This window comes from Melanerpes formicivorus, unplaced genomic scaffold, assembly GCF_026170545.1.
Source record: "Melanerpes formicivorus ecotype bairdi unplaced genomic scaffold, bMelFor1.0.p_v2 SCAF_28, whole genome shotgun sequence".
NCBI lineage: Eukaryota > Metazoa > Chordata > Aves > Piciformes > Picidae > Melanerpes > Melanerpes formicivorus.
Window position 1 is genome coordinate 575,654 of NW_027142380.1, and position 13,135 is coordinate 588,788.

At 42.2% G+C, this 13,135-nt stretch overlaps 1 protein-coding gene across 9 annotated transcripts in view; it reads left to right on the top strand.

Moving 5' to 3' along the window:
• The window catches only part of SLC6A6 (solute carrier family 6 member 6), a 61,260-nt gene extending 48,466 nt beyond the window's left edge, over positions 1 to 12,794 (top strand). For all 9 annotated transcript variants that reach the window (XM_068154120.1, XM_068154122.1, XM_068154125.1 and 6 more), the window contains 4 exons: positions 912 to 1,014; positions 2,040 to 2,140; positions 2,804 to 2,974; positions 5,408 to 12,794. In XM_068154120.1, the coding sequence (XP_068010221.1) occupies positions 912 to 1,014; positions 2,040 to 2,140; positions 2,804 to 2,974; positions 5,408 to 5,548 (516 nt within the window). In that variant the 3' untranslated portion in view covers positions 5,549 to 12,794. The remainder of the gene's footprint in view (positions 1 to 911; positions 1,015 to 2,039; positions 2,141 to 2,803; positions 2,975 to 5,407) is intronic.
• The last annotated feature ends 341 nt before the right edge of the window (positions 12,795 to 13,135 follow it).

Consider the following 13,135-nt stretch of genomic DNA (forward strand, 5'->3'; position numbering starts at 1 on the left):
GAGCTATGTGTTCCCCCTTTTGCAGTCAGAAGAACAAAGGCATAGAATCTCATTACATACAATCTGATCTCAGGTACTAATCAACATGACTATGAATAATAACATCTGCTCTAAATGAAGAAACACATTGGAACCTTCTGCAGAGCAGATTAAGAATCCATCCAGTGCATGCAGGGAAGGAGATTTTTATCTTAGTTACACAGATCTCAATCAATTAAATAGCGCTGGATTTAGTCTAGTGTGAACAGGACAGGAAAATGTTCCAGTGGCTGCACTCCTGTTATGATATTTATCTCCAAAATAAAATCCAAGGCAGATTTTTAAAGCAACTGGAACGATCATGGGAGTTCAAATAGCACCTGTACCAGAGCTGCCTAGCAAGCACAGTTTTTCAGGTAAAAGTAGAGGTGTATGCAGTTCAGCGTCGTGAGGGCAGAGTCTAACAGCACAATGTAAATAAATAAGGCTAGGAAGGGAAAAAAAAAATGAACTCTGGAAAAAAGTCCTTCCACTCAGTTACTAAGTGAAGGCCCTCCCGATGAGCTTAACTTCCATTTTTAGTACTCTGGAGGCATCAGTGATAGGAGGTGATTGATTATTTCTTTACATCATTTGTTTCTATAAATGCACGTCCTAAGACACTTTTAAGAAGGAAAGATTTAAGCGTCTCAGTAGATTATACTAAGTGGCTTAATTTTGTTTAATCGTTGTCCTGTTTGGAATGCTGTAGTAAACATGCATATTCCCCAGGGAAAGTAATGATAAATATTTACCTTACCTACTTGCTTGCTATTTTTGCTTCTCAGAGGCAATTCAGATCTGTTGCTGGATCTTACTTTCAGCGGGGCCTGAAGTATTCATCTTTTTTCCTGTCCATCCCAGTTCCAATCCATTGTGTCTCTCTTTCACAGGGTGGCATGTATGTTTTTCAACTCTTTGACTACTATGCAGCTAGTGGTGTATGCCTTTTGTGGGTTGCATTCTTTGAATGTATTGCTGTAGCCTGGGTTTATGGTAAGTGAGAATCCTTTCATCTGATACCTTTTGATGAGTCCGTGACAATCTTGCTAGCCAAACATTTAATCATCAGCCACCCCAGAATCCTCTTCCCAGCAATAGACACAAGCCACTAGTATAAATTTGCTCTGACCTCTTGGATACAAATTTGCATGTGGGATGGAGCCAGCATTTTTCCACATAAAATGAGTGGGTTTGTCTTTCTATTGCTAATTAATAAAGACACAATTAAGCATTAACATGTGTTAAGTTTAGAGGTGAGAGTTGAAAGTTTGGCCAGCCATGAAACTTTCTGCTTGTCTCACAGAGAATTTCCTTTCAGGGCTGCAATGTCCATGAGGGGCAAGCCAACCAAATAGAAGCTGACAACAAAGTGTATTCTGTCCTGTTATTTTTAGGCAATGCTGAGTACCAAAGTCTGACAGTAGCTTCTTTAGCTGCCTGAGACAGTAGCTGAAGAATCATCAGAAGATGTTTGCTGCTGAGGACTGGCCCTTTCCCTAGTTGTTTACATACTCTGTCTCCTTAGAAAAGCAAAACAAACAAAGCCTTCATTTTGCATCAGTCTTCTGTAGAAGCAGTGTACCCTTTACTGTCATGTCCTTCCCATGGTGATCCCTCTGGCAAGTTCCAAGAGGAGTAGCTGAGGGAACTGGGGTTGTTAAGCCTGGAGAAAAGGAGCCTTGGGGGAGTCCTTATCACTCTCGACAGCTACCTGGTTCTTCACCTAACTAACAGGCAATAGGACAAGAGGAAATGGACTCAAGTTGCACCAGGGGAGATTGAGGCTGGATATTAGGAAAAAAATGTTCATCAGAAGGGTTGTTAAGCCCTGGAACAAGCCGTCCAGGGAAGTGGTGGAGTTGCCATCCCTGGAGGTATTTAAAACATGTGTAGATGTGGTGCTGAGGGACATGATTTAATGGTGGACTCGTTTGTGCTGGGTTAGTGCTCGGGCTTGATGATCTCAAAGGTCTTTGCCAAACTAAACCATTCTGTATTTCTGTGACTATCCATTACAGGCGCTGATAATATTTATGATGCCATTGAGGATATGATTGGATACAGACCTGGTCCCTGGATGAAATGGAGCTGGATTGTGATCACACCAGTTCTTTGTGTGGTGAGTACTGACTCATGCTGTTAGGTCCTCTGCAGGGCATTTCTGAGCTGCATCTTACTGCTTTTCTTCACTAAAGACTGTTGCATTCAGAGGCAGATTTGCAGAGAAGGGCTGTAGGTTTGAGCACACCCCTCAAAGACATCATCTTCTCAGATGTTAGCTCTTAAGGTGACAGCTCTCTGCTGTGCCTGTGCAAATTGCAGTTGGCTGCTTTTGAGTGAATTTTTCTTAGGATTAGCAAAATGCTACATTAATGACACAGAAAACTCACTCTCCAAAGAGCAGAACCTACTTTAAGCGATAGGATTGCCAGCCCATTTTAACAAAAAACCATGGGCAGTCTGAGGCAGGCACTCAGCTTGAAGTATTTCATTTGCTGTGAAGAAGCTTCTTGCAATGTACAGCAAATATCTGAGCCCTGAAAAAGAACAGGCAGCTGTTAAGCACCGTTGCTTTACACCCTATTGTCAAGCAGCAGTTTATCTATAAGCAGATGCTGATGCTGTTTCGATAATTTAAAAGCAAGAATAGCCTCCCCATTAGTTTAAAATACATCAGCTCTGCCTTGCACTGCCTGTCTTCCTTAGGGCCAGTGGCAGCACCAGAGCCCTACTGTTTTCAGCACTTTCTGAGCCTTACTTTGCTTCCCTTTCTCATCCACAGGGGTGCTTTATCTTTTCTTTGGCCAAGTACAAACCACTGACCTACAACAAGGTCTACACGTACCCAGACTGGGCAATTGGGCTGGGCTGGGTTCTTGCCCTTTCCTCCATGATCTGCATCCCTATGGTGATGGTCATCCGCATCATACAGTCAGATGGGTCGCTTATTGAGGTAAGACCACCCAGTTGTGTGCCTAGAGCAGAAGGGGAGCTTTAATTTAATGTGTTTTATAGAAAATAAGCACAGTCCCTGGAAAACTGCCACCTTGGCCAGGCAGGGCAAAGCTGAGTGCCCCTCCCACAGTGACTGCAAATAAGACTGTTGCAGATCACCTGTTCTTTGGGCAAACAGTAGAAACAGAGCAAACATGAAGCCTCAGTAAGAGGTTTGTCCTCAGACAAACACCAGGTGATTTTACTTGTGTTCCATGTCTGGATTTTCCAGCTTGGCAAATTGTTGCTTCTTTGTGCAGACAAGCACCCAAGGACAGGGGTGCCTCTGAGTGCCACATCTCCCTTTTGCAGCCCATGGGGACAAGGAAGCACCATCTCAAAAATGAAAGCCAGGCAATTTCAGGGAAATTTGCATCCCCTTATGAGTTCTGTGGCTCTCAGACGTAACTTTTGATTAGGGTAACTAAATAAAAGTCAAAGCCTCCTGCCAGTGGGCTTCATTTTTTAGCACTTTTTCTTTATTGATTTATTATTGTTATTATTCCAAATGAATCAAATTGGAACACTGGATCCAGATTGCCTTGGAAAACTTTAGGTCTGATTCAGACTTGACAGTGCAGATTCTCTTGAGTTTGGATTTGCAGGCAATCTCTTGCCCTTCGCAGTTCAGGGCAGGTTCCCCTCATCACTTTTTCTACCAGTGGAAAGTTTTTAGAGGCTGTGCAAACATGAAGCTTTAGCAATTCTCTTCTAAGGTTCCAGATTAGTTTTGTTTTTGCCTAATGAGACGTTCTGAAGTGCAGCCCAGGGTATTCTTGGAGGAGAAAGTGGGACACTTCGGGTTAAGAAAAGAAGACAGACTAGAATAAAGAAGAGCATTTCCCAGAGAACAAATGCTTGCATTTGTTTTCCTCCAAGTGTTAATGGTCTTTTTCAGCTGTGGCCAGAGCGTTTTTATGAGTGTTTATTTTCCTGCCTACATTGTCACCATCTATTGAGAGACAAGTCTAAAAGTAGCCAAAACACCCCACAAAGACCATGTTAGGAGAGGAAAGAGAGTAAACACTGGTCAGATGCCATTTAGTTTTTCCTTTGTGTACTGAGATGTAGGAGAGAAGTTGCCACTTGGCAATGAACGGCTGGGCTAAAAGGCAGAGTTGTTTCTAAATGAGGAAGGAGAACACAAATAATTTGAACAGCAGCTGCAGCACTGAAAGCCCAACATGCAGGATGCTGGATAACTCTGAATTCCCTCTCATGTCTGACATGCATGCATCAAGCCAGGCTCTGCAGCTGAGCAAAAATTCAATGTGATGCTTTACAGCCCAGGGGTCCATGTCCTTGCAGAGCCACACAGCATACACACATCCCTGATAGCCACCAACTCGATCCTCAGCTTGCCATATCCTCTATCCTGCACAGGGAGACACAAGGGGCCACTGTGGTGGGTTGAAATTACCCCCCAAAATAAGATTGCCAGACTGGCCCAGTGGAAGCAAACAAAGCTGTATTTATAAGCACACTAAAAAAAAATCTAGAAAAATGGAATGCAATGAATATGTACAAAATATACAATATTTACAGGTATTTATCAACAGCACAAGAACCCCCCTGGACAAAACCAGGGGGCTACCAACAGCTTCCCCCTCCCTGCTCCCTTTCCACCCCCAACCCAAAGAGAGAGAGGAGCAGAGAGTAGCTTGTGTAGCAGTGTGCCCAGGTGGCCAAGAAGGCCAATAGCATACTGGCTGGTATTAGGAGCAGTGTGGCCAGCAGGAGCAGGGAAGTCATTGTGCCCCTGTACTCAGCACTGGTTAGGCCACACCTTGAGTACTATGTCCAGTTCTGGGCCCCTCAGTTTATGATGTCGAGTTGCTCAAATGTGTCCAGAGAAGGGCAGCAAGACTGGGGAAGGATTTGGAGCACAAGCCCTATGAGGAGCAGCTGAGGGAGCTGGGGTTGCTTAGCCTGGAGAGGAGGAGGCTCAGGAGAGACCTTATTGCTCTCTACAACCACCTGAAGGGAGGTTGTAGCCATGTGGGGGTTGGTGTCCCAGGCAACCTGTGACAGAATGAGAGGGCACAGGTCTTTTCCAACCTGGCTAATTTTGTATTCTGTATTCTTAGTACTTAGCCACAACAAAGAAACACAGCCAAGGTCAGCAACAGCTAAGTGAAAGCACCAGGTAGCATCTGCTAGGACAAAGAAACTGAAAAGAGAGACAGTTTATACAACTAACTTTTTATTAGACATCAGACCAAGGGGATTGTTTAGACCTTATCATTATTTTCCCTTTTACATCCAATGGTGATTTATTTACATTTTATCTCCTTCTGTTCAAGAGCTGCTGAAGATTTTCCAGGCATCCACCTAAGCGCACCACAGCCACTTGGCGCTTCTAACCATTGCTTCTCTTCTTTCTTTCCTTCAGAGGATAAAAGCAGTGGCTGCCCCCAAGGAAGTGAATCGGTGGTCCAAAGAAACAGAGAGTGGCACCCCCTTCTGCCCCAATGGAACTTCAAATGGTGGATTGATCAAGCCAACTCATATCATTGTGGAAACCATGATGTGAGCTCTCTCTGTGAGAGGATAAACCTGCTTTAACTGCCGTTTACTAACCATAGATTCTCATAGGACCAGGTTTACAGAGCTTTATATTTGCACTAGGATTTATTTTTATTTCTCACAGAGAAAGGTATTTTTTGTGTGTGGTTTTTCTTTTGTTGTTGTTGTTTTGTTGTTTTGTTTTGGTTTTTTAATATTTTGTAAGGTAATCACAGCAGATGTCTCTCTGTAGAGGGAGAGCTTTCATATCAGACTAGACATATTACAGGATTTTACTATTATTGGTTCTTTTTTAAACATATATATATATATCTTTTATCTCTAAATATTATACATCTTAGCACTTGAATTGATTGTCTTGCCAGCAATACATTCAAGTCTCAGAAAGCAATTTTAGGTGCTGGTATGGTTGGGAGCAGGGTAACCTACAGAACACACAAAAGGAGCTCTGTTGAGAGAGATGGTTGATAAAACAAACAAACAAAAAGATGCTGTTTCTAGAGAATTTTCAAAGGTGTAGTATTTCCACCCTCTGGTTCAGTTGTGGTAAACGACAGGTTTTCAGGGTCACACCAGGGAAAGGGTACAGCTATCTTTAGCATAGTCCCTGAATACTGATACAGGCAGGCAGCTGGAGCAGAGAGTTTGCAAGGGAGGCAGAGAAGTTGGCTGTGAAAAGCCTCGCAGCCGTCCCTTCCAAACAGACCACTGGGACCCTGTCACACGGAGAGGAGGACTTTAGGGAAGGCATTTGCAGAATTTGGCATGGTCCACTCTTTTAATTCATTCTATTTTTATTTTTTAGTGGGGTTTTTTAGGGTTTTGGTGTTTGTGTTTGTTTGTTTTTTTACTTCAGTGAGCAGAGAGCTTGAGTATCTGCTCCTGAGTTTTCCAGCAAAGCATATTTTAGTGTGGTGGTGACGCTAGTGTAAACCTGATTTCTTCAAACTGGGAGGGGGCAACCTGTCCCTGGGGTACCAGAGACAAGTGCTGAGGAGCTGAGAGGGAGAAGCAGTACCTGCCCTTGGGTGCTGCAGATGTTCACTTGCTCATTCATTTGCATGCTAATTATTGGACTTTGGTGTCAGGCAGCAAAATAAAAGAATCCCTTCTGACTATCCAAACGTGAACACAAACCAGGTCATCCTCGATGGGAGGGACAAACCTGCTCACCTACACCTGGTGTAACCAGTAACAGACACATTGTTAATAATAATAACAATCCAGATAATAATATTACTCAGCAAACATGTGCTTTTCAGACACGTGTCTCAAAAACATTTTGCCAAGTTCAGTAACCAGGGTTTGCTTTATTTATTTGTTTGGAGGGTGTTCATAGCTGTTAGGAGAACAGACAAAAGGACTAAGTCCTTTGTCCCACGTTCCTACATGGGAGCAGTGGATCTAGGGCCCACAGTCGTCTTGGCCATCATTGGGTTGAGCCATAATTGTTATGGGTTTTTTTCTTAGGGGAGGGTGGAGGGATGCAGACATATTTATAAGGCATATGAGTCTTACCTGCTGAAGAAACAGGGTTTTCAGGATTTTAAGTTAAAACAAAGGGATCATGTAACACTGAAATATCTTGTGTGTGGTCAGAAGAAATTCTGTACTGTTTCAGATTAGAGCGGGGAGTGAAACCACTCTAAACTGGTGAAAACACTACAAGGAGTGTAGATACAGAGGTTCCGTTTCATGTGGGCCAGGTGGATGTTTCTATGGGGAATTACTCCCTGAAAATTTTCCAAAATGCAGAGAAAAGCCTTTAAAAAACAAAACAAAAACTTGATCAGGTTGTGCTGGGAACAGATTCTCTGGCAAAATTCAGCCTTTTCTTGTGGGCATTATATTTGAGGAAGAGATTTGTTTTGGGTCTGGTTTTATTTTTTTCCTTCTTGTGATACCACAGTTAGGCCATCCAAAGGTATTTAGAGGAAATGCTTGATAAAAGCAGAGTTTGTATCTGTTTATTCTGCTGTCAGCTCAGCCTGTCAGGGCAGAGGTTGTAATTTAAACAGAAACATATCCAGTTCTTAACATTCCTACAGAGCAGTTTTAGTTCATTTTTTTTTTCTTGTCCCAAGGGCTGACTGGCCACAGCAGCACAAACACTTGTTGGTTAGCGTGTCGGTTTTCCTGTAACAGCAAAAGGGATGATTTAAAACTTGAGATGGACCAAAATCATTTAAAATAAAATTAAAAAAAATTAACAAAAAAAAAAAATAAAAAATAGAGAAAGTAGCTACAGCAATAACTTTCCAAGCCTTTCTAGTTTGAATTTGGACACATTTTTCCATCAGATAGCTGAGCTGCAGCAACAAAACCAGGCGTCACAGAATTGCTTTTGTTTTCTTTTTCTGGTTGCTGTATTATGAGAGTTATAAATGAAACTTTTCCACAGCTGGAGATGGCAAACAGCTTATGACACACGCTGGGCCAATGTCAATAGCCATCTGAAGGTCACAAAGGATTCTGTGAGCCAGTGGGTGTCATCAAATGTGCCCAAAACAAAGAAACATTCATAAAGCTGATTTCTTTTTTCTCCCCTCATTTTTTTAATGAGCAAAATTTTAACTATCAAAGGCATGGAAAAGTATTCAAAGGTAACTCTCTTCATGGGCTTCAGCTTGGACCCTCATTTTTGAGTTACAACTAACATCTGCAGTGAACAGGCATGCTTGCCTTGGGAAAGACGGAGTAGCAGGTTAGGGGGGTGTCTAAATTAATGGTTTCTGGGAGTGCAGATGAAACATTGATGCTTGATTTATGTTTTTTTATATACACATTGTCATAGAACTGTGTTTGAGAAATAGTTTGCACATCATTTTATGTGTGTATGTGGTGTAGAGTTGAGACAAGCTTTAGTTAGGGGGGAAAAAATGGTTTGGCTACATCAAAGGTGTCTGCAGCGAGTCTGCTGGGGGTTTAGGCATCTCCTGCATTGTGGAGAGTGTCTTTGTGTGAAGAACCAGAGGGTTAATACTACACCTTTCATAGAACTACTAGAGAACCAGAACCCAGCCCCATTTCAATATGAACTGTGCCATTCAAATCAGTCTCTTCCATGTACCAAGTGAAAATGTCTTGCACATATGCAACAACCTCATTGAAGCAGTCTCCATGTCACCTGCTCTGGCCCTGCTGTGCTCTTTAGCATGACTGCAAGGGAGGGCTGGGACCCATGAAGAGCCAAGAAATTACTGTTTCTGGAAAACAGTTCCCCTCTTCCCAATTCCCTCCCCTTGGGGGTGGGGGTGGGGTGAGGGGAATTAATTAATTAATTAATACTTCTTGGTTTGTTGTTGGGTTTTTTTCCTGGGGATTGAGTTCCAATGAGCACACTCAACATTTTTTACAGTTTGGGGTTTTTATTCCTAACACTTTTATCAGATCTCTGACCTTTTCTTGGTGATAAATCTGCGTTCCAACATGATTCTCTGCCAAATTTATTAAAAGAAAAAGAATCATTTTTACAAAAGTCTGTGTTTTCTATCTATTTGTGACTGCAAATACAACTGATTTCCCCACACCCCCCCCTTCTCCTAATTTAATTGTTTTGACACCTCTGACCTATTTTACCTGTTTTATTTAAATGAGGAACTCGGTATGAGTGCGTCATAACTAGTCACAGATGAATTGGTGTGGATCCTGGGGTAAAGTTAGTGCAGTTTTGGGATCAGATGTTTAGAAGTGGATCCCTGAGTGGAAAACTAGAATAAAACCAGGCAGAACCCCACACTTTTCCATGTTCCACTTACCTGTGTATTCAGGGGTTCTTCTGGACTTGAAGACAATAGAGTTTCAGCAGTGTTCATTTCCAGATGAATTGAAACAGATGGTGGAGACATAAAGGGGGGAGGGTGGGGGGTGGGGTGTTACCCCACAGGATTCTCTTCCCTGTTTCTTGTTTTCCTCAGCTTTCCAGAGTGTTTCAGTTCACCTGTCACTAGTTATGAGCTCACTGAAGAAGCATCTATTGTAAGGGACTTTACCAGGAGTCTGTATTTTGGTATTTAAACAGGATGGTTTCATAAACAGCTGGGTTTTATTGTTGTTACTGTTCTCATTTTCCTTCTCATCTGTAGTTTTCCTTTTCATCTGGTCCAAACAGATCCACACATTTAAAAAAGTCCTCTTTAAAGCGTGAGATACAGTAGGTACACAATGGATTTGTTCTTGTGTTTTAAACCAAAATACAAAAGCCTTGCAGCTGTATTTGCCATCTAGCCCAATGCTGATGGTCACCCTGCAGCAGCAGTGGAGCTCCTGGAGTGGATGAGAGTTAGGACTGGTCTGCTGAAACAGCTCAGAAAAACTGATTTTTTGCTGCTGGTCTTGGGGAGAGGAGGAAAAGAGGAAAAATAAGATATAAAGGTTCAGCCTTACAGTTGCTGTAACAAAAAAAAGCCCAACAATCACCAGCAGAGCCTTTAATGTCACCGTCAGGATAGCATCTTCTGCAGCTCTTTTCAGTCTCCTGTGCATCCTCCTTTCTGAACTGCAGATGCTCCTGGTTCCTCTTCTTTGTCTCAGCATTAGGTGATTCAAACAGATCGGAAGGCACGTGGACATTTCCATTCAGTAGGCCTTTTTACAAGTCTCCTCCTAGTCTGGTTTTTACTTGCTAAGAAGATTTACAGTTTCAGTGAGGTCCTGCTTGTCACGCTTGGATTCAAAGCTCCCACTTGTTGCATCAATGGCAGAACCTCCATCCATGGGAGAAGGATTTGGACATTTCTGAATAACTGATTCTTAGCTTCCACGTCTTGTGGTCACTTCAGGATTGCTCACGGAGGCACAATGTATATAAAATGTTTAAATAAGCTGTGTATGGAATGGAGTGGACAAGTTAGTTAAGCAGCTCAAGTACACTTGGAAGAAAGATGACTTCATTTCCAGGAGGTTCAATGGAAGTTGCTCACTTTCAGTGGGGGAGGGGGAAAAAACAACAAAACAGAAACAAACAGCAGCAGAAAAAAAGCCAAACAATGAATCTCTGTTTAAGTAGACTAGCAGATGAAATCTTCCACCCTCCTATGCACGCACACAAGTGGGAACACTGTTTCTATTCCTAAGGTGCAAATCGTGTGTGTAACTTTTGCAGAGGTGTTTTGGATGTGGATTTTAGGCGTCACTTGCTTGCCAACCTGCCAGGGTGTCAAAGTGGCCTTTCCTAAACTGAGGGTGGTGGAAGAGGGAAAGCAATGACAAGATCCAGGACGGTGGCCCCTCCAAGGAAGCCTTAAGGTTGGACTTGAAAATTCTCCTGGCTCCTTGTAAGTGCCACGTTGCACCTGGTTATGGGAGGTTGGGGGTGTTGTAGCTTCAGGCAGCTGCCTTGGACTTGTTTTCTCCAAAATCAGCATACAAAGCCTTGTGGTTAGGATTGACACGTAGTTGTGTAGTTGTGTATTTGCATGAGCAAAGGTCAGGAACTGTCTGTCTTAAAGATAAGCTTAAGAAAGGAATCAGTTGATGTGGTGATGCTTTACACCTAAGAAGCCCATGAGCTAATGCATAAGAGATGCCCTGAGCTCCATAGTTTGGTCACATAAAATTTCTATTGGTATCAAGGATCAATTTGAGTTTATGGGAAAGCTTGCTCAAGACAGACTTGAGCATAATCAGCACCAGCACCAGCTGGAAAACTGCCTGTTCCAGCCCCACATCCTCCACTGGATCATGGCTGTTTACTGCCAGCACAAAACACAGCTGTACATGGCCAGTGCTTCTCTGCTGAAGGGAAGAAAAAGTAATAAAAAATTATAATTTGTTTGTTTCTATTAAAACATAAACCAAAAAGTCAACATTTTGTGTCAGTTTTCCAAGCATTGGTGATTTCAGTTTACCTGTGTCCTAAAACAAGAGCAGAAAAAGCTCCAGACACCATCTGACCAGGAAAAAAGAGAGGCAAGCTTAAAATGTTACTGGTTAAAAATGCTAAGAAAACAAATCATTGCCCCTTGGAGATGGGTTTGCAACTGGAGAAGAACCTGGCCCTGCTGTAGTGCTGGGCTAGTGGATAGCAGAGCAGACATAGCCTTTTTTATGTCTGCTGTGTCCTAATTTGAAACGTTGAGTAAAGTGTCCAAATTTAATCACCAGAAGCTTTGCACAGTCCCAAGCTCCAGGAATAAATTAAAGACAGTTTTAAAAGGGGTGAGTTTTTGGAGGCTTCCTCGCTGTGGTTTGGCTCTGTGGTGCACAGCGGCACAGCGCTGCTCGCTTTACCGTTTGCAGCGCAGGGGAACAGTGGCCTGACTTGAGAAATTAGGGGAAATAATGGGGGGAAAAAAAAAATACAGGGTGGTTGGGGTTTTTTTTAAGTGAAGCTTGATTATGCTAAGGAGCTGTGCATGTGTGCTTTTTGTGTGCATGCATATGTTGGGGGAAGGCTTTGGTCATGTACACGTTAGCATGATACCTATTGTTTCTAACTATATCTGCTTCTGCAGTTGAGATGTTCACAAGATTTGAGCTTTCTTTTTCAATATATGAAGAAAATAAATTATATTAAAAAAAAAAAAGAAAAAAAAAAAAAGAAAGAACAGTGGCAAAATAATGTTGAGAGGCTGGGAAAACAAACACAACACAATAAAAAACCCATGGGGAGGGGCAAGTTGAGTTGTTTTGTCACCTGCTCCTGTCCTGGAAGCCAGCAAACGGTCTCTCAGCATTGCAGCATCCCAGTACTGTTCTGAAGATCTCGTTGTGCAGTAGGATGTTGGTTTTTTTTTTTCTCCAGTGTAATGTTGTGATTGTTAACCTGATAATGTTGCCAGGGACTTCACATTGTAAGAGGTGGTCCATCTTCTTTGATGTGTTTGGCTAAAAACCAGTGGGGGGGGGGGGGGGGGTGGTGGGTTTTTTCCTGATTATTTCAATTCCTAGCGACTGTGACTACAGCAATGTGATGAGTAGCACACCCAGCAAGGAGGTGACAATGGCCTCTTTGACAATGTCATCTGAACTCTTTTCTCTTTTTTTTTAAAAAAACAAGAAAAAAAGAACTGAAAACTATTTTTAAAACCTTTTAAAACCTTGTATGTGTGTGTGTGTGCGTGTGTGTTTTCCAAACCTGAATATTTGTATCTGAAAAACAAAACAAACAAACAAACAAACAAACAAATGAATTCCTGGAGTGTAATTTAATCCTCAATCCCCTCCTAGCCTTTGTGTATATGGTAAATGTTTGTATTTTGCAGTTTCTGTTTTGCTTTTTAGATGAATAAAATGTATATGGATATTTTTAAGCCATCTTTTGCTTTTTTTTTAGATGAGTTTGTAATCACCTTGTAACTGAAAAATAAAACTTTCCTTTATAAAGCAGCTATGTTCTTGGGTGGGGTTGTTTTGGTTGGTTTTTTTTTGGTCTTTGAGTAGCTTGGTTCTTCCTGTGAAGCTATTATTTGTTGTGGATTGTTGATTTGTAGGGTGTGGCTTTTAGTCCTTATAAAATAGTCTACTTTATCTGTAAAAATATATATGTGCCCAGTTCACTGAGCTGCTTGGCCCAGCACACTGCCTTCATGTCTGCCATGGTTTCACTCCAGTCAGGAGCACAGCCCCAGAATCACCCAGGTTGGAAGAGACC